This window comes from Carcharhinus amblyrhynchos, chromosome 5 (genome assembly GCF_965287045.1).
Source record: "Carcharhinus amblyrhynchos chromosome 5, sCarAmb.v2.hapA, whole genome shotgun sequence".
Classification (NCBI taxonomy): domain Eukaryota; kingdom Metazoa; phylum Chordata; class Chondrichthyes; order Carcharhiniformes; family Carcharhinidae; genus Carcharhinus; species Carcharhinus amblyrhynchos.
The window spans coordinates 53,769,276-53,790,151 of record NC_137328.1 but is presented as its reverse complement, the minus strand read 5'-3'; the positions used below and the strand labels follow the sequence as shown (position 1 = coordinate 53,790,151).

At 38.9% G+C, this 20,876-nt stretch overlaps 1 protein-coding gene across 1 annotated transcript in view; it reads right to left on the bottom strand.

Moving 5' to 3' along the window:
• fancc (FA complementation group C) overlaps window positions 1-20,876 on the bottom strand; it is a 158,973-nt gene that overhangs the window by 119,925 nt on the left and 18,172 nt on the right. Inside the window, exons 2-4 of the mRNA XM_080188801.1 lie at window positions 18,456-18,703; window positions 15,769-15,853; window positions 8,664-8,758 (exon numbers count right to left, since the gene is read on the bottom strand). Of these exons, the coding sequence (XP_080044927.1) occupies window positions 8,664-8,758; window positions 15,769-15,853; window positions 18,456-18,626 (351 nt within the window). The 5' untranslated portion in view covers window positions 18,627-18,703. The remainder of the gene's footprint in view (window positions 1-8,663; window positions 8,759-15,768; window positions 15,854-18,455; window positions 18,704-20,876) is intronic.

The following is a 20,876-nucleotide window of genomic DNA, read 5'->3' as shown; positions in this document are numbered from 1 at the left end:
ATCCTCCACCTTGCGTGCTCCAAAAACCAAATTCAATCCAATGGTTCCCACAATAGAGACATACAAGATCCGAGCTGACAAGAAAAGGCATTGAATCCCATCGTGGGTTTGATCTTAGCCAAATCGTCCAGAAGCCAAAGTCTCACCAAACAGGACCCTGCCCAGATTCCTACTCGCTATGCCTTTGACTCAACTGTCTCCCTTGGGCATTTTTTGGTTCCCTTTCCATGTTTTCTGCAACTTGTTTTCTGTCCCTCTGCACTGCCCTGCCTGTGCCCAAGGAATGCTCCTTGCCTTTGGGTTACTTGATTCCAAACTGAAACTCAAGTTCTTCTGCTTTCCAGGGTGAGCCTCTGGTTATTAAACAACAGCTTAGATTTTTTAAACCCTACAATTGCTTTTATGTCATAAAACTTTTGTTTTTACAATGCAAGCAAAGCTTAAAGTGAAACTAAAACAGAGAGACTTGCAGGCTACCTTTTTAAACATGAAGTTAAATTGAAATTTTAACCTTAGCACACATATACAAAAACACAAATGAAGCATAAACCTATATCTTATTCCTAATACATATAATACAAATTAACTTAAATTATCTCTATTTCCTAACAGGAACAGTCAGGACTCAGGGCAAATCTGAAGGTTCCATGGCAGAAATTTTTACTCCATTCTTAAAATAATAAAAAAGCCAATGTGCAGATTGGACAAGACAAGCCCGAATCCACCTCCGTGCGTGCTCCAAAAACCAAATTCAATCCAATGGTTCCCACAATAGAGACATACAAGATCCGAGCTGACAAGAAAAGGCATTGAATCCCATTGTGGGTTTGATCAGAGCTTCAGTCATATTTCGAGAACTTCAAGTTTTTAGGTGTCCAGATCACCAATCTGTCCTCCCATGCTGACACGATAGTTAAGAAAGCCCATCAATGCCTCTACTTTCTCAGAAGACTAAGGAAATTTAGCAAGTCAGCTATAATGCTCACTAATCTTTACAGATGCACCACAGAAAGTATTCTTGCTGGTTGTATCACAGTTTGGCATAGCTCCTGCTCTGCCCAAGACCACAAGAAACTACAAAAGGTTGTGAATGTAGTCCCATCCTTCACGCAAACCAGTCTCCCATCCATTGACTCTGTCTGCACTTCCCTCTGACTCGGCAAAGCAGCCAGCATAATTAAGGACCCCAGACATTCTCTCTTCTACCTTCTCCCTTTGGGAAAAAGATTCAAAAGTCTGAGGTCCCTTATCAACTGACTCAAGAACAACTTCTTCCCAGCTGCCATCAGACTTTTGAATGGACTTACCTTGCATTATGTTGATCTTTCTCTACACTTTAGCTATAACTGTAACACTACATGCTGCACTCTCATGTTTCCTTCTCTATGAATGGCATGCTTTGTATAGTAAACAAGAAGCAATACTTTTCAATGTGTGCTAATACACGTAACAATAATAAATCAACTCAATAGCAAACACCTATGACTACTTCCCAGCATCCTCCACCACCCTCTCTTCCCCAACCCCACCCCAAACCCCAGGAAATCTGCAAATGCAGATTTGACAAATGGAGTGAGAACAGGAAAGCTGATGGTGAGCTGAAGAGCAGAAAGCTGAAAGTTCAATGAACAGCTGCTGGCAATAAATTGCTGCTCTATTTCCAGCAGAACACCAATAGACTGGGAAAGCAAAGTGCTCACAGCAGACAAAAAGGTGGAGTGCACAAGAATTATGAAGAAGTAAAAGATGATGCAGAGGATGAAATTAAATACCTTTTACAAGTTACATGGGCTATAACAAAATTCTTTAAATATTTTGATCTAGAAAGAGCATGGGGTAGAGCAGAAACTGGCAGATCTGGACACATAATATCTGTAACTAACTAAATCATCATAATGAGTTCTTTGTAATTAAATCCAACCATTTTTAACAATGTCCAGACAATGTGATGGAAAAACTGTACTACAATCCTTATTTAATTATGTTTTGCTTGTTCATTAAACCTTCAACGAACATGATGAAAAAACCACATAAGTTTAAAATTTATAGCCCTCTACCACAAAATGTCTTGTAGTCAAGTAATAACTTGTTTTTATGTGCTGCCACATCCTGCCATCCTTCTGCATCTTAAAGCATGAACGTCCAGAGCTCATTTACAAACCTGAGGTCATTTCCTAAAGTAGGTCTGCACCGTTTTTGTCTTTGTTCCACTTGTCATATGGGTTGTCAGGTTCCTTTACTCTCCCTAATTTGTGAATTACATTTTGTTGAACAAGGTTCACAAACAACATTATACAGGCCTCCACTTTTTAAGGTGCATTTGCTTTTTAAAAAATTATGTTTTCCCACTAGTGTCACCATTGCTCTGATTCATCATATATAAAAAAATTACCATTTCAGAAATTCAGTTATATTTGATAACAGGATTTAAATAAACAAAACTGTAGACAGTAGCAGAAGAATAGCAAACAAACGGCAAGAGTTAGAGAGTAGCAGTCAAACTGTAGTCACTTGTAACAGGAGACTTACAAATTTAGAGTTTCAGCATGGTGAACAGCTCTTCAACTGCTGTACAACCAGTGTGCACTTATTGAATTTTGCAGAAATGAAGTAAGCTAAATTTGGAACCGGACATTGAGCATTGTGATATACATTTTCCATAGCTTTTAATTTTCCTTCCATAGCAGCAACTCAGCTTAAAAGAATCACAAGACTGCGTACTTCATTAAGTATTGGACTGTAATTCTAAGCATTTGAAGAAACCAGAAAAATAATAACCATCATAGCTGCAATGGCATCGTGTACAGAAGTCTTCCCTCTGGCCTCATAATAAGCTCCTGACCCAGTCTGCCTTCACATGTTGATTTTTAATCCAATTATCCACCTTTTCTCTATCTCTACTTTTTCTCTGTCTACATTCCATGAGCTCCATTTGCAAAAGATCGCCAAGGACGGTGAAGATCAGGGGCACAACACCCCAAGGATGAAAGCTAAATTCATCCCGAGGTCTTATCAGACAAACAGTCCTTTGGTTTGCATGGTCCGCATTGGAACATTCAGAACTCAAGGTAGATAAGGAGAAAAGGTTCAGGTTGATGAAGACAATGCTTTTTTTTGCACAATGTACATGCATTGTTATTGGCAACAAATTTTTAGGACTGGTACGTACAGCCAGAAAGATTTACAGCTCCATAAGTCCCCACCAAGCCATGGGGGAGCAGTTGCAATCATCAGAAATGAAATTAGTAAATTGATCTGAAATTCTTTTGAATAATTTGCTGCATTTTTTTTCATTGTTACAAAAATACAGTCATTAAAAAGGACTTTAATTGCATTTGCAGTAGCTCCTAGCTGTTTCATTGTGAATGATTCAGTGTAGGGATATAACGGAGATGGCAACTTTGATAAGATAATGAAGCACCTACTTTGCTTTTTTAGTTAGTGTCACAAGTAGGCTTACATCAACACTGCAATAAAGTTACTGTGAAAATCCTCTAGTCACCACACTCTGATGCCTGTTCAGGTACACTGAGGGAGAATTTAGCATGGCCAACGCATCTAACCAGCACGTCTTTCAGACTGTGGGAGGAGACTGGAGCACCCGGAGGAAACCCATGCAGATATGGGGAGAACGTGCAGGCTCTGCACAGACAGTGACTCAAGCTGGGAATCAAACTCAGGTCCCTGGCGCTATGAGGAGGCAGGGCTAACCATCGTGCCGCCTTATTTATTTTATTTTACATAGTTGCTTTTAATTGGTTGTCTTCTGGTGAATGAAGCATTGAGCCAGTCAGTCAATGTACCAAACAAATGCAGTGGCACTTTTAGAGCAGTTATTATTTTTCACAGTCCCGTAGAAAATAAATTAAAAGGTTGTCCTTCACTTCAATCTCCACGATCCCAACATGTACGTGCAGCCTGATACAAATCACTGCACAAATTAGTGCAGTACACACAGAAAAGACAGCAAACTGTAACGTAATAATTAATGCAGTCGTTGACTTGATTGTAATTAATAAATTTCAGATATGTTTTAAAAATTGCAAGTATCAAACACAGGGATTCTGAATTGTGTGTAGTTTACGTTATTACATAACGTTTTACCAGTCTGTCTTGCTGCAAGTGTTACAGAATAAATTCATGCTCTACACAAGCAAACCACAATTCTTTTGATAGGATTACAGAAAGCACCACAGATTTAAACAACACTTTATAACCTTGTCACATAGAAAAAGTAATGGGGTCCCCTTCAATATAAAATTGGCTTTACGGTGATCACAGGATTCAAAACTTGTGATCTGAGGAGAACATTATTTAAAAGCACATTTGAATAAAAGTAAATTATTGTCTGTATATATCATATATATTTAACTAACACAGCATTCACAAGGCTTCACAATCTCTGTCAGTTCACTTAGATTTAGAACCTCAAACTATCATATGTATTCAACCTAAAGAAAAGTAATAAAGTATCAAATGATACCATTCACATCCGTCCTGCATTATATCCACTGCTATATGAGAAACAGATTAGTCAGATTACTTTGAAATTTATATAGACATTTGACCACCCACTAATGGGAAGCTGGTGATTAAAGCGAATCTGAACACTAATATTTACCGGTAGTAGTCTCCAATCCACAGTATAATTACTGTATTAACTATCTCTTCAGAGTCTGGTCTGTGTGTTGTGGCGATGGCTTATACTTCAGCATTAAATTTGGCTAACAGTTTAAGAATGTTACTTTTTGTCACATATACTTCAAAAATCATGATATGCATTGAAATATTCTCCATCAAAGTGATCAGAAGAACATTTCTCTTTACCCACAACTGCTTATGTTTTTTTTAAGAAAAGAGTATTTGGACAAGAAAACTTATAACCCGGCATGAACAGAAATGGAGAGAGGTTGGAATCTGAAAGCTAAATTAATAGTCAACAGTTTTTCTTCTTAAGATTTGATTGCTGCAATAGCTTACCAAAGATTGGTTTCTCGAGTTTATAGACAAACACATAGTGAATAAATAAATAGTCACATAATAAAGAGTATAATTTTAATCAAAATCATAACGAACGGTAAATACCAATTTACTCAATGGAATTTTTGATTACTCCATAAATTACAAATGTATTCATCTCATATCACAAAATTAAAAGGTTTTAGGTCAGTATAAAAGAGTGTTTGTGGAAGATAATCTTAAAATTAGCTTTTAAGAAGCAACGTTCATAAAATCATCCCAGCTATTCTTTCATATTTAGAGCAACAAAGACGCAAAAAAACCAACAGAAAAACAAATAGTTACAAGAGGGGTCAAGAATATAGTCTAATTCTAAATGGAAAACATAATCCAAACACCACCTGTGAAAATTCAGAATTGAGGTACTGCACATTACGGCATGATGCCTGCAATAAAGACCACACAAGAGGTCATCCAATACTTCAAAAACAATATTGTTTCTTATGCATTTCAACTTTTGACTTATAATAATGAAGTTAACAAGCCATTTTGGTTATTAAGTAACATTCATTTCATAAAACGCTGGTTAATAATACCATTAAAGCTCAGCAAGTGACAAGGGAAATGGGCTGTTGCCATTATTAATATCAAAATGATCCAAGTTGCTCCACAAATGTCAGTTCAACTTTTTTTAAAGAATAAAATGTCTTCTTCCTCAATTTTATTTGAAGTTTGTGTGTGAGCTGCAGAAGCCAAATTCCATTTGATTAGCATAAAAGTAAATTACTATGGATCCTGGAATCTGAAACAAAAACAGAAAATGCTGGAAAATTTCCAGGTCTGACAGCATCTGTGGAGAGAGAATAGAGCCAACATTTCGAATCATCCAAAAGGGTCATCCAGACTTGAAACACTGGCTCTATTCTTCTCTACAGATTGCTGTCAGACCTGCTGAGATTTTCCTGCATTTTCTGTTTCCATTCTATAATAATCAAAAACGCATATTAATTACAATTACTATATACCCTCACCAATCTCTATATGATGTAGGATGCTATCTTGACTTGAAAACGAAGACAGTCGTTGCTATATCATAAATTTTGTGTTAACTGAGAACAAATGGACTTCTGAGCACATCCACTGACAATCTACTTTTGGCCCTTTTAGTATGCACAGAGGCTGTGGAGCCCAATGAGAAGCCCACTGCATTGCCTCCGTTTATGTTACCTGGCCCTGGGAGAATCGCCCCGATGGAACCGCATGAAGTTGTGGTACATCCATGATGCATAGTCACAGAACAAAAATGGTTAGCCCTTGTCCATGTCAGTGCACGCAAATTGTTAATGCCATATTAAGTCTTAATTGCTGCCAAACAACCTTTCTGGCGTTAAATTTACCTTTATAGCGTGGAGTTTCATTTCTTCAGAATGTAATTATATATATGAAAATAAATCATTTAATAGCTTTTTCTTTTAACTTTTTTCCCTGTCATTTTTGCCTCATTTCTTTAATCCCAACTTTTTTCCTTCTTCTTATTTCACTTTCTGTTCACAAGTTGGTATTGGATTAACTATACTAATTTACACTTACTGATGCAGATTCCGAGCTGTTCTGTAACCAATCTTAGTTAAGATATACAGTTGCTTGCTCTGTTCATATAGGCCCTAGAGCCTTTAAAGAGGGTTGTTGTGCCAAAATGGCCGTCGAATTATATCAGGCATAAAACTTCACAGGAAGTCTGTCGGTAAGTGAATGACTGGCACAATTTGTTCACCACTGACTACAAAATCCTGTCCAATCAGTTGCTGACGTGCAAAGCTAACAGGGCAAATTAATTTTTAAACTGTATCTGAATTTTTGAAAATGCAAAACCAAATTTTTTTCCTAAACTAAATGAAATGTTTAGTTGTGTTTTTTAATGAAATAAATCTTAGTAAATATTTAAAGTAAAACAGTGAATTAAAAATAAGTGAGCACACTTGGGCTGTTTTTGTTTAATCAAAAACACATAGGGCCCATAGACAAGCTAATTTAAAATGCTGTAGGCTATTTTGCATAATAATAGTAAACATTCAGAAGTGATATGTGAACTATTCAATGTCACATTTCAAAAGAAAGGATGAGACAGTTGCACATTTCAAAACTGAATTAGAAAAATTGCATTCAACCATTACACTATATACTATATGAAACTCTTCATTCTGTGTGTTCCTGTGGGCATCATAACAGTTTGGGATATAGCAAGTTCCAGCCCTAGTACTGAGGCTTCTGTCTCGTAACAAAATGGGACCTGTAGTAAGTGTGTTGGTAGGTTCCCTTGCAGTTCAAGAATCAATGATAACCAATCAATTTTAGTCAGTCATTTTGCAGTCAAGTCAGTTTTAAATCCAAAAGCATAGAAAGGGGCCCCAAGAGGAGTTCTTAAGAGTCCCAATGTCACACCAAAAGTTTTCAATGAAAAGTTCATGAGCAGTTAAGAGGCCAGAGGTGGGGTCCAAGCAGAAGGAAAATACAGAAGTCAGGTGAAAAGAACCATTGAACAGGGGAAAGGTTCCTGCCCAAAGAAGTGAGCAAGAAGACAGAGACAATGGGAGAAGAGTTCAGCATTGTGTCAAGCCCAAAATTCATTGGAGTGAGGACACGGGATGAAACTCTTTATTGAGCACAGAACATTCAGCATATGTGAGAAGGGTGTAGTGAATATATGCAATGGGATTAGAGGATCAGAGATAAATCTTCACTGTTGGCGCAACATCAGCCTTCTTAATTTCTCTGCCTCTCTCACCACTCCAACCTGTCCCCCTCTGAATTTGTTGCACTCTGTTCTCTTAGGTCCAACCCCGACCTTGTGATCAAACCTGCTGACAAGGGCGATGCCATTATTGTTTGGCATACTGGCCTCTATCTGGCATGTCTATTCTTGGCCTGCTGCAATGCTCCTGCGAAGCCCAAAGCAAGATGGAGGAGAATCATCACAGTTTTCGACTAGGTGCATTACAGCTCTAAGGACTCTGCACTGAGTTCAAAAACTTTTTCTTCCATCTTAAACCCTTTTTTTTTATATAGAATACATTTTTTTCTATCTGTAAGGGTTGAAAAGGAATAGTGAGAGTTTGAACAACTTCCTGGTATCTGTATTGAAATCCTTCCAAACTTTTCTTTGGCGCAATATAGTTCATTTTTCCAGTTTAATGAATGTTTTATTCTTTTGTTAAAAGTTCTTCAGCAGACCCCTGTGAATCCATGCAGTTGTTGCCTTCCATAGTTTAAAAAAAAAATTAAATTTACAATCTATCAAGCCAGCTTCTATTCTGGGATCTAACTTGTTCAGCATTATCAGCTGTGCCATATTGTATATCTTTTATTCTTGTCATTATGGAAAATATTATAGCAAATGTGACATATAGAGGCATATCCATTATTGGTTTTAAATTTTAAAAGACAGCATACTTTCGCAGAGTGAGGCTGTGGAATGTAACTGTACGCAGTAATTAAATACATAAGGTGTATTTTAAAATATGAGGGAGAATTTTTAGATATGGTTCCCCAGCTGCCATTAGTTTCAGCAGAAATCCCATAAATGGCCATCTCTCCAGGCTCATCACTGATTTTCCACTGAAGTTATAGTGCAGAATGCCTGCAGAAATTACTGAGGAAATTTCAAACCACAATCTGTTCAAGTAGTAAGAGACAGATAATCTTACCCATATCCACTCATTAGCCTTCAGTTCCACAGCATTCTCAGGTTCTGCACTGTACAGACACCACAGGCACTGCAACAGGTACTGCTGGCTCTCCTCTGGATTAATAAACAGTAATCAGTTTAACTATAAAAGTGGACTGAAGTTTATAAATTACTTACCGCAAAGAATCTGCATAAGACTTTAATGCTACATTGAAATTTCCTTAAATACGAGTTAAAATATGTTAACATAAGCAGCTGTGATGTGCAGAGACAGAAATTCTGGTTGACTTGAACAATTACATATTTGTTACAGGAAAAATACTAGATTATAGGTTTATTATCTACATTTCAACTTTGAAAAATCTTGACAAAGCAGGAGCAATGGTGCATCATCAGAACTGAATACAGGCTAGACTAATGTCTTCATTGTAATTATCTAAAAAATAATCAACACAAGTATGAATCAATAATAAAAGTGTACACCCACATTAGTTACAGGTTTTAAATCTAAATGATGAATAGATTCTTAAACAGGTTTGTTCACTCACATGAAAATGACAACCCCTGAACCTCCAACTTTTAAAATCTTCTCTTTCACCACCAACAAATGGTAAGTGTGAAGTATTTCAATTCACATTACAGCACAAGAATACTAAGCGAATAACATTATGTCCATTGATTCCAATATCAATGAGCTGAGCTAAAAATTAAAAGAGGACTTTAGCCAATGAAGCCCTGGTGATAACACAGTGGACACACATTATTTCCCTAGATTTATGTAGAGCATTTGAACCAGAGTCAAAGAACAAAGAACAACCCAGCACGGGAAACAGGCCCTTCGGCCCAACGAGCCCGTGCCGCCGCATCTTCCTACATCTACCCTGCCCTGTATTTATGTGAACGGAACCCCTAATGTAGCCAGATTCAAGGGAGAATAGTGTCAATTTGTTTCACCAATCAGCCTAAGAGCACATCTTTGGGGTGTGGGAGGAAACCGGAGCACCCGGAGGAAACCCACGCAACCACAGGGAGAGTGCGCAAACTCCCGCAGACACAGGCCCAATCCATGTATCTGCACAGCCAGCAGTGATAGTCACTGAGCTGTTGCAGTGCCCGTCTGCTGGTCCAGGATTAAGCATACACAACGACACGAAGTACTAGGCCACTCCCGGAACCTCCAAGAGCAGCCCACGCACAACCTACCGTGTGCATGCCCCTCGTTTGACAACAAGGTGGACCGACACCTGTGGAATAAAAAGACAAAACATTAACATGTAATACTACATTTCCGGTGTCGTCCCGAGGCTCTGACCCTATTTAATACCCTCTACTATAACCCTCCATCCCTGTTTCGCTCATGTGTCTATCTAAGTAAACCTTAAACAAGTCCAACGTTCCTGCCTCCACCACCCTACTCGGTAGCATATTCCATACCCCCACGACCCTCTGTGTGAAAAACCTTCCTCTCGTATCCAAATTATACTTCTACCCCCTCACCCTTAGATCGTGACCTCTCGTAATTGTCCCCAATCTAGGGAAAAACCTACCACTGTTGACTCTATCTATTCCCTTCATTATTTTATACACCTCTATCATATCCCCCCTTAATCTCCGTCTTTCTAAGGAGAAGAGCCCCAGTTTCTCCAACCTTTTCTCGTAACTCAGTCCTTCCATGCCAGGCAACATCCTGGTAAACCTCCTCTGCACCCTCTCCAGGGTCTCCACGTCCTTCCGGTAGTAAGGTGACCAGAACTGGACGCAGTACTCCAAATGCGGTCTAACCAATGTTCTGTACAACTGAAGCATTAGACGGCACCTCTTCCTATAAAGGCTAGCATTCCATAAGATTTCTTCACAACCTTCTCTACTTGTGTTGACACCTTCAGAGTCAAATAGCTATGACAAAAAAAAACATAAGTGCGACACAGTGGTTAGCATTGCTGCCTTTCAGAGCCAGGGATCTGTGTTAGATTTCCAGCTTAGGTCATTATCTGTGCGGAGTTTGCACATTCTCCCGTGTCTGTGTTGATTTCCTCCCACCGTTAGAAAGACACGCTGATGAGGTGGATTGGCCATTCTAATTTCTCCCTAGGTGCACCCGAGCAAATATCGGAGTGTGACGACTAGGACATTTCCACAGTAACCTCATTGCAGTGTTAATTTAAGCCTACTTGTAATTAATAAACTTTACTTAAAATCTGAATGCTGATTCAAAATCAAAATACAGATGCTGGAAATATAAAACAAACACAGAAAATGCCCAGCAGGTCAGGCAGCGTTTGTAGAGAGGGAAACAGATTTAACATTTCAGTTCAATGACTTATTGTCAGAATTGGGAAAAGCTACAAATGTAATAGATTTTAGGCAAGTGAAAGTGGAGGGATGGTGAAAAAGGAACAAAAAGATGAATCTCTTATAGGGTAGAAGACAGGAGATATTAAACAACAAAAGATTCATGAAGCAAGAACAAAAAGTGGTAATGGGACATGTAAAGAAACAAAAAATTGAATACCGAGGAGTTGTGAATGGCTTAATTATGAACAGCTGTCATCCAAAAGCAAAAGACAAAGAAAACCAAAAGAAGAAAATGAACTAAAGAAAACCAGAGAATTGAGGGGCAGAGGAACAATGTAAGAATCGTTGAAAACAGTGGTGAGTCTGAAGGCTCAGCTGAGTGATGACTAGCTATTCATGGAGCTTCCATTGAGTTTCATTGGAACATTACAGGAGGTACAGGACAGAAAGTTCAGAATGGGAACAAGTAGAGAACTAAAATAGCAGGCAACTGGAAGCTCAGAATCATACTTGTGGTCTGAATGGAGTTGTCCCATAAGACAATATGGAGGAGACCACATCATGAAGAACAGTTGCAGTACACTATACTGAAAGTAACTTACTGTTTTACCTGAAAAGAATGGCTTGGGACCTTGGAGAGTGAAGACCAGATGCCGCACCCCCTCGGCTTGAATGAAAAGAGCCACAGGAAGAGACAGAGTGTTGTGGGTGACTGAGAAATGGACAATGATGTTGTGAAGGGAATTATTCCTTCAGAATTCTGAAAGGGGAGAGGTAGATGTGTTTGGTAATAGCATTATGCTGGGGTGGCAGAACTGGCAGAGTTGGATCCATTGAATATAGAGGAGCGTGTGCACATGCAAGCATGCATGTGGAATTGTAAGTTGAGGGAAAATCTTGACATGTCAGAAGTACTGGTGCAGAAAGTTGCACCATCAGAACAGATACACCAGACAGAGTAAAATCAGCAGAATAGAATAAAATCCTTAGAGGGAGCAGGGTGCGAGGAAGTGAAACTGATGTTGCTATGGGAGTCATGGGCTTGTGGTGAATATTGGTTGATAGCCCATTCCCCAGAAATGAAAAGAAAAATTTGAGGACGAGAAGAAGAGACAGAGATGGGCCAGATGAAGACTAGAGAATGGTTGAAAGGTTGAAACTAGAAGCAAAGTTGATTGATTTCCCAGGTCAGGATGAGAGCAGGAAACAGCACCTATACCGTCATCAATGTACTGGAGAAAGAACCAAGGATGGGGGGGCCTAGGTAGGAACAAAAGGTGCCCCAATTACCCAAAAAGAGGCAAGCATAGTTAAAACTCATGCAGGTACCCGTTAACATCTTTTATTTGGAGAAAGTGAGTGGAGTTGAAGGAGGCATCATTCAGCGAAGTGGAAAAAGATACTGATGAATGGGGACAGATTTGGCTGCATTTAAGGATAGGAGTGGAAAGTTCCCAGAATGTCCTGATAGGAGATGGAGATGCAGAGAGAGTGGAGATCCATGGTGAAAGAAGACAATTACGACCAGAAAACTGGAACTTAGTGAAGTGACGGAGGGCATCAGAAGAGCCCCAGGAAAAGATGGAAGGCGAAAAAAGGAGAGCTGAGACAGAAAGGAAACAGGTGAAAGCCAATATTTCTGGTCTGGTTCAGAATCAATAACATCAAGAGGAAGGAGGGTGAAATCCTGCAGATGGAGTTTAAGGAAATAAAAGAGAAAATTAAAAAAAAGGACTTCAAAAGATATCAATCTCTTGATTACTCCCAGTGTCAAGCACTATTAAGAGTGGGTTAATGTACAGCTAGGGCTATAGTTTTACAGCCCAGATGTGGTGGAGGACAGGGCCACAAAATGCAACAAGCCATTCAAAAGTCCACTGACTTTGGAGGAACCCAAAAATTCCACCCATGGTGCAGGGAAGCCGCCTTTAGATTTTTGGGACACTAGGCAGTTTTGTGCAGGAGGGTCCTGATGGCAGGTTGCACCTTACAGAGCTGGTCCCAATAATGCTGTAGACAGATTAGCTAATGCAGTGGGAAGGATTTGAAGAATTAGCAGAATGTTGGACAATGTAAGACCTGGTCTAGGACTCACAATTGACCCAAAAATGGGGTCAAAGTCAATTAAAGCAATTTACTACGGAACAGCAGTTTGATGTAATTTATAAACTAAATAGACAGTAAAGGTATAAAACTCTTAACAAGTAAAAGTGGTTTACTGTTCCCGGTTGGGAAGAACAGATGGATGAAACTGATCTCTGTAGCTAGACGAGGCAGTTTCCTCTGCTCTTAATCTTCTTGAGCTAGCTGAATTATTACGCCAAAACTAGCACTGGTCCACCTCCAAAGCCTCTTGTACACCTCATTCCTGGGAGTCTTATATACGTCACTTGTTCAATTGTCTAATAGCAAGGAACAGATATTCAAGTAATCCTTCTTATTTCTGTTGAAAATCCATGAAGTCATCTTGGAGGCTTATTGCTTGCTAGGACATCCTGTTTAACCTTTCGTCAAGGCAGTTGGTTTACATATGGGTCATGAGATCCAACATTATCAGGCTTTATCAATGTCTTGTTTGAGACCCTGTCTTAGAGCCATGTATTTGACAGAGATAACAGGCTATGCTGCCTTGTGTTTGTCAGTCCACTACCTTCTATAGCATTTTCCTTAATAAGAGAGGAAACCATTTCTAGTGTTATGGACTGGAGGGAATTCATTTACACAGCCTCATTTCTCTACTCATAACTCAAACAGAAAGGTGCTTTTGATTTCCCCCTTTATAAATGGAAGTGTATTTTCTCCAATCCTTCAGTTTTGTATTGATCTAATCTTCTATTAATGACTCCTCAACAAACTCAAGATAAATTAAAATAAGACTGTTGCCTTATTTTACTCTCTCAAATTGTAGAAAAGGGTTTCAAAACATCCTTCCCTTTTGCATTCATGCAATAAAAGAGGGATAAGGGAAAGAAAAGGATTCAGGGCAAAGGGCACGATAAAAATAATGATTTCAGAGTCCAATAAGTCAAGGTTTAATGCTGGTTCTTTCAAGTGGCTTTTTCTATCAGAATTCCTGGTCTTGGTTATAGGAACATGCTTGCAGGTTGAGACTGTTAAAGATACATGAAGTATTCTCACATCCTGGAAATTAGTTCACTCTGTAGGCAAAATACAGGGTTCGTTGTGGAGGTCAGACTTTGGAGGTAGCTGGCAGCCAAAGGCAGGCTGCTAGCCTGGAGTCTGGTTCTCTTCAGTGGTTAAAACACAACTGAAGATAGAATTCAAAAACCGGATAATTACAGGGTATCAAACAGCTCTTTTCTTGGCCATGTGACCGAGTGGTTTTGGGTCAGGCCATTCAACTAACATGGCTCCTTGTTAAAACCCATTGAGTTTTGAAAAGGTAAGTGTAGAACCATTATCATGACATTGGCAATGAGGGGTCATGAGTAGCTCTGCATTTGTTCATTGCTAGCTAGTGCATCTCTTCTGCTAATTCACTATGTTAGTTTGGCTGGAATGTTTATACAATGCAAGGAATGTTACATTCCAGGGGCTGGCTGCATTACCTGTTTGTGTTTAAACTTCAGAAACTCCCAGAACTATCATGTGGTCAGCAGTGGACATTTCCTCATTCAGCCTTTTTTTGCATATTTATATGCCCATTTAAAGAAAAAAGTAATTACATTAATCTAGAATATATCTCAGGAAAGATGGGGAAGGAAGAAAATAAGAGGAGTATTGATGAAGAGAATATTACAGAACTAGGAGACATTCCTTGTGGGATTAAGAATAGGAACTATTGAATTTAGGTTAAGAAACTGGAGAGTGTATTAGTGTATTTTACAGAGAACAGTGGGAACAGAGAGCAGTCCCACAAACAGTGGGAAAAAGATAGAGGAGCAGATTTGCAAAGAAATTAAGAACCATAGAATTATGATAATGGGAGACTTTAACTAACTCAAGATTATTTTTAGTTCATTCATGGGGTATGAGCAAGGCCAGTATTTTTGCTCATCCTCAATTGCTCTTGAAAAGGTGGCATTGAGCCTCCTTTTTGAATTGATGCAGTCCATGTGGTGAAGATACACCAAATGCCATTAGGAAGGGAGTTCCCATGTTTTTGACCCACTAACAATGAAGGAATGAGAATACAGTTCCAAATCCAAATAGTGTGTGACATGGAGGAAAATTTGTAGGTTGTGGTATTCCCATGCTGCCTTGTGTTAGAGGTCACAGATTTGGAAGGTGCAGTCAAAGGACACTCTGGGGAGTTCCACTAAATAATGTTTTGAAGGCCAATCAGCTCCAGGTGGACTATGGTGTGTATCAAACAAACACCATCTGGGTCAAGTAATGTGACACAATTGTTGTCAACTTTATTTAATTTACATATTCTAGTTCAAATTATCTTTAAATTAATTGATTTTTCTAATCCAAAGCAAGCAGCCTTCTCTCACAATTTATCTCAGTAGAATTGCTGGAAGTGCATCAACCCCAAAGAACATGGCAAACCTGATATTAGCATGCCAAAATACTCCGTACAAAAGGGTACTATAGCAGTAAGCTAGACATCTTGTCTCCAAGCATACACATTGACTTTAACAAAGGCATAATTACCAATTTAATTATGGTGTTTACAACAGCTTTTTATAATTAAACAAAGACAAGAGAAACCAAAAATCCTATATTTTTAATCTAACTTTTCAATCATAATGCTAAATCTTAGGCATGAGAGGCTCAGTCTCCTTTTGAACTTCATGCTTCCAGTTCATAAAACAGTGACTGAAAATTAAATTATTTTTGTCCAAAAATCATCAGAAACTTACCATTTGCTACAACAAATGGATTCCAACAAAGTCTGCCCAACAATTGACCAATCAGCGGAAATAATTTTAATACTGGAGTAATATTCTGTAACAAGAGGAGATACACATTGGTCAATATTGATACAAAACAGACATTGATCATTGGAAAGAATTGTACTATATTAATATACTGTACCAATATCATGAAACTGCTTACAGTTAAAATTCTATTTATCCAATTTTAAAATGTCATTGCTGGTGCTTCTACACAATCAGATGATGGACTCTAGACTCATATGTCACACGTATGCTGTTACAAAACATCCGAGTTGAAATTACCCCAATGTACTTCTCGTAATGTAGCTATCAAATGCAAACAATCATTATCAAACATAATTACAACTAGAATGCAACTTTAAGCACCAGAACAAGGTACAATTGGTAAATATCAAAAGAAGTTTCATAACAGATCATATAAATGAGCAATTTTATTCCACATGAAATGTTACAAAATCAGTTCAATATTTTCTTACAAATGTACTGTTGTGCTACTCACATAGGTACCTATGTGTGACATGCACCAACACATCCCAGTTATACTGCAGGCTACAATCTACCCAATGAGTGAGCTTTAATTTCCATTCAGACACCTAAATGTAATGTTTTCTCACTCACTGCCTAGATTTTAATGTTAGCAGTGACCAAGCATCAACATCCACACTCCAAATATTAAACTCCAATTTAGGAAGCTCCCAGCAGTCCTTTGGATTACACAAACATTTCTTGAAAGCTGGTGTTAAACCAGCTGGAGTTTTATTGGACTTTATGGGAAACCAAAATACTTCTGATGCAGGGGATCTAAAACAAAACATGGAGAACACTGAATATACTCAGCAGGTCAGGCAGCAGCTGTGGGGAGATTATGAAAGATAGGCCAAGCTTTTTTTAAATGGTGTGTGGGACCCAAATGCTGAAATCCTGCCCCCACTGCAAAAAGTGGGAAAGGGAACAGGGATCAGGGATCAAACAAATCCTATTCTGGCCGTTGGCAAGAGTGGGAGTCACAAATTGACAGAATAATCATAATCACTCTTGAAGAGTGGATAAGGTCTATTTTTTAAATCCTCTGCACTTTAAACTTAAAATAAAACAGGCTGCAACAAGCATTGAGCACTGAAAAAAAAAACCCTGCTTTGATTAATAGACAAATTTCTGCTGGTTAAGAAAAAGCGGTTCATGCAGTTTCAGTAGAGCTCTTTGTTGACATTTCCCCATGAGCTATTATTATGCCATTATGAATGCATGACTGAATTTTAAAAGCTACAATTACCTCAATCAGTTATGGAGTTCACAGTTTGAAGAGGCTATGAAAGGATGAGCTGGCTTTGATGTGGGGCCAGAAAAGAGGTTTGTTTTTTTTTCTGAAAGATCACCCACTTAACAGAATTTAAAAAGCTTTGAACGGGTCCTCTGAATCTTTTTTTTGCATCATCAAGTGTCTGTGAACAAGAGCTTCTGAAACAACTGGGACAAGGCCTTCTAATAAGTCCACCCCAGCACTCGCCCATCTCCCATGATACCTATGCCTTGCTTCTAGGGTCAATATGCCTGACTCCATCCTGCTCCTGCAAACCTATTCAACCTTGGTCCTGGAGCAACAATTACAGGATTTGAGGTATTTTTTAACTGAGGTACGTGCTGAGTTGGGCGATTTTGCAACTCTCTTTGGTAGTGAAAATCTGAACCCTAATGTTTCAGGTTCATGATCTTTCATTAGAACTGGAATTAGGCAAGAACTGAGACAGGAAGGGGAGGGAGGGGAGGAGGGAAAGCTAAAGGGAAGGGCCCTGATGGGGTGGAAAATAAGAGAGATTAAATGATGAAAGGATGATGGCACAGGCTAAAGGGGATGCCTAGTTCCATTTCATCATTCATGCTTTTATTTCTTCCTATCTAGCGTCAGATATTGCAAGTTATAACGATTCTTGCATACCAATGCTCCCTTCAGATCCTTCCTTCCTTTCACTCCATTTCTCCTTCCACATGCTTTCAATCTCCTCTCTCTGGTTGTGAATCATCAATCCTCAGTCTAGGCCTCCACTGCATCCCATCATCCCCCCAGTTTGGTACAATGCTGAGCTCTTCTTTCTTAAATGTTGTGTGCTTTTCCTCAATCAACATTTCCACCAAGATTGACAGGCCCTTGACTGTGTCAATCCCATTTCACACACTTCTGCTCTCACTCCTTCCCCCTCTCCTAGACTGATTGTGTTCTCCTTGTCCAGCATGACAGTCTTCACATTCAACAGATCACCCTCTACCACTCCCACCCAGTGTGATAATGTACCCACCAAGGGGACTGAGGGCAAGATACAAATTTGCAAGTAGAAAATCCTACCAATTACCCAACTGAAAACCTTACAACTTATTTCAAAGAGGAAATTAGGCTGTTTGATTGGTTAAGAAGTCTCATATGACATCTCTAGCAATCTGGAGAAAGATTTCTTTCATAATAAATCAAAATTACAGGAAATATATTCTTGTTAACATTTCACTGTGGCCTGGTTCCCAACTGGCTGAACTGAGGTCCAGCAAAACAAGTAGGAATAGTCTCTCTGCTACTATTAACTTACTATTTCTCCCAATCTGTATAACAGATTGTCTCTGGCTATGTCTTCAATAATTTTTTCCTTCTGTGAGTTGCTTACCATATGCTGTATGGCTCCATAAATCTGCTTCAGGAACTCCTGTAACTTAGGCAGGTGTAGGCAGACATCTTTTTGCGATTCGAAAGTGGTGGTCTGGCCCCACTCAACAGCCTTATTCAACCAGTACTCAAAATCAAAGCTTGAAGCTGAAATGGAAGTTCCTTTGGCCATACTACAAGCCACAAAATGCGAATCAAGTTTTAACTGTCATTAAAAAGGAATGGAATCTTCTGCGAACACAATGACATCTGCAAAAGAAAAAAAGACAATTCTTAATTTTTCAATGAAGGTTCTGAAAATCCAAGTACAATTATAATGTTTTTTTTGTGCTAAAATGGCAGCGATTGCATTCTAATAAATAAATGACTTTAAAATCCATTGCCCAGCTGAGGCTCAAATTTTTACCATCTGAATTTGTCATCACCAGTTTTTCATTACAATAAAATACTACCCTGCAAAGAGCAACAAAGACCACAAATCTTGATATGTGTATATGGCATGTATTGTGTTTATATGCGAAATATTAATTTTTCCTAAAGTTATCAGACAGCCATCACTGAAATAATTGTCTTTATTAACATTGGCAGAGACACATACCATAGACGTAAACAGCAAGGGAGGGGAGAAATTACAGTAAAGAAAATATCTGGCATTACGCAAGCCTATATAGAGAAAGAAAGGTTACTAAACTGTAACAAAACCAAGATGCAGATGAGAATATCAACCCACACAAATATTGCTTAGAGCAGTTCATATTGTTGTTTTAATCTTAGTTTTGCAGCTAGTTATGAAAGTACTTTGTTGAAGCAACAAGAAAATTGTCCAGTTACAGATTGAACAGAGTAGAGGCCTATAAACTCAGTGTTACAGTCCTGGAAGGATGAAAAAGATCTGACTTGACCTTGCCCAAATCACTCAGGTTTAAATGCTTTTTCTTAGTAAAGCCCTTTCCCCCACCCTGTCAAATCCCTGGCCCCTTTTTTTTTTAAGGATTTGACCCATGCAGAAATTCAGCCTCTGGAGTTGTTATCTAACGGGCCTAGTCAACAATGGATCTTTGAGATTTCATTGAATCATAGCAACAAATTATTCAAGATAAAACAATAGCTAACAACTGTAGGGCTCAACGTGTCTCAGGTATCCAAGGTAAAAAATACATTTTTTTGTATTCATTCATTGGAGTTGGTGATTGCTGACAAGGACAGCATTTATTGCCCGCCCCTAAATCCCCTAAAGTGGTGATGAGCTGCCTCCTTGTGGTCCTTGCAGTCTTGTGGTGTAGTAACACACACTGTGCTATTAAGGAGGGTGTTCCACAATTTTGACCCAGCAACAGTGAAGGAATTTTGATACATTTCCAAGTCAAGATGATTGTGACTTGGGGGACTTACAGGTGGTAGTGTTCCCACAAATCTGTTGTCCTTGTCCTTCCAGAGGGTAGGATTTGAGAGTTTGGAAGGATATGGGATATAACTATACCAGAAAGCACAACTGAGCCATCCAACGAATAACCCATTTAAAAAAAAAACACTAGTTTAGGGTGCAAAAACTATTGTTTGTCAAAATTTCAAACCCAAACTGCCTGTTAATGCGGCCCACAAAACCTCTGCAAAGTATTTCTATTTGTGTTTATATTTTTCACTCACTAGGTCCTCCTATTTATTTCAATGGGCTGAAAGTGTGATGCTTCTTGCTTCAGAGCACAGAGAGCTGTTAAAGTTTGCAGGCAGGGATATATTTAAATTGATGAGATTTAAATTATATAGGTGACCATGTCTTGAAAAATCGGCAAAGTCAAAACCTTCAACATTTCTGGTACGTCAATTATCCAAATAAATGACATTGAACAGTGTAAGATTTCCAAACAGTGCAAGTGGAAGGCGTTCAATCTCTGGGACATTGAGACCAATTCCTGAGGAAGATGGGACTTGCACAGGGCAGACAGATTGCACCTGAACAGAGCTGGGATGATTTCCTAGCAGGGCGATTTGCTAGTACTATTGCCAAGGGTTTAAGCTAACTTGGCTGGAGCGTGGGACACAGTAAGAAGTCTCACAACACCAGGTTAAAGTTCAACAGGTTTCAGGGCTTTGCCCCTTCGTCAGGTGACTATAGTGCACAGGCAGATTACCTACATTCTGCTGGCTTCCATCCGCATAGTTTTTTTCCTACTGATGTGACTAAAATGATATGCATGTAAAGCAAAGGTATGTGAAGTGAGTCACATCTCCACATCAGGAATGTGGGACCCAGGAGATAATATCAGAGAACAGCATGGTGTAAAAGAACGGGTTAACAGATGGAAATGCCAATATCTGATGTAGGTGACGATGTACTCCTGACAACAGACAGTCATGTGCTAGCAGAGAAAGAAAGAGGTTGAAAGCATGCCTAGGAGCAACACATCTGCAGTAGTAGTAC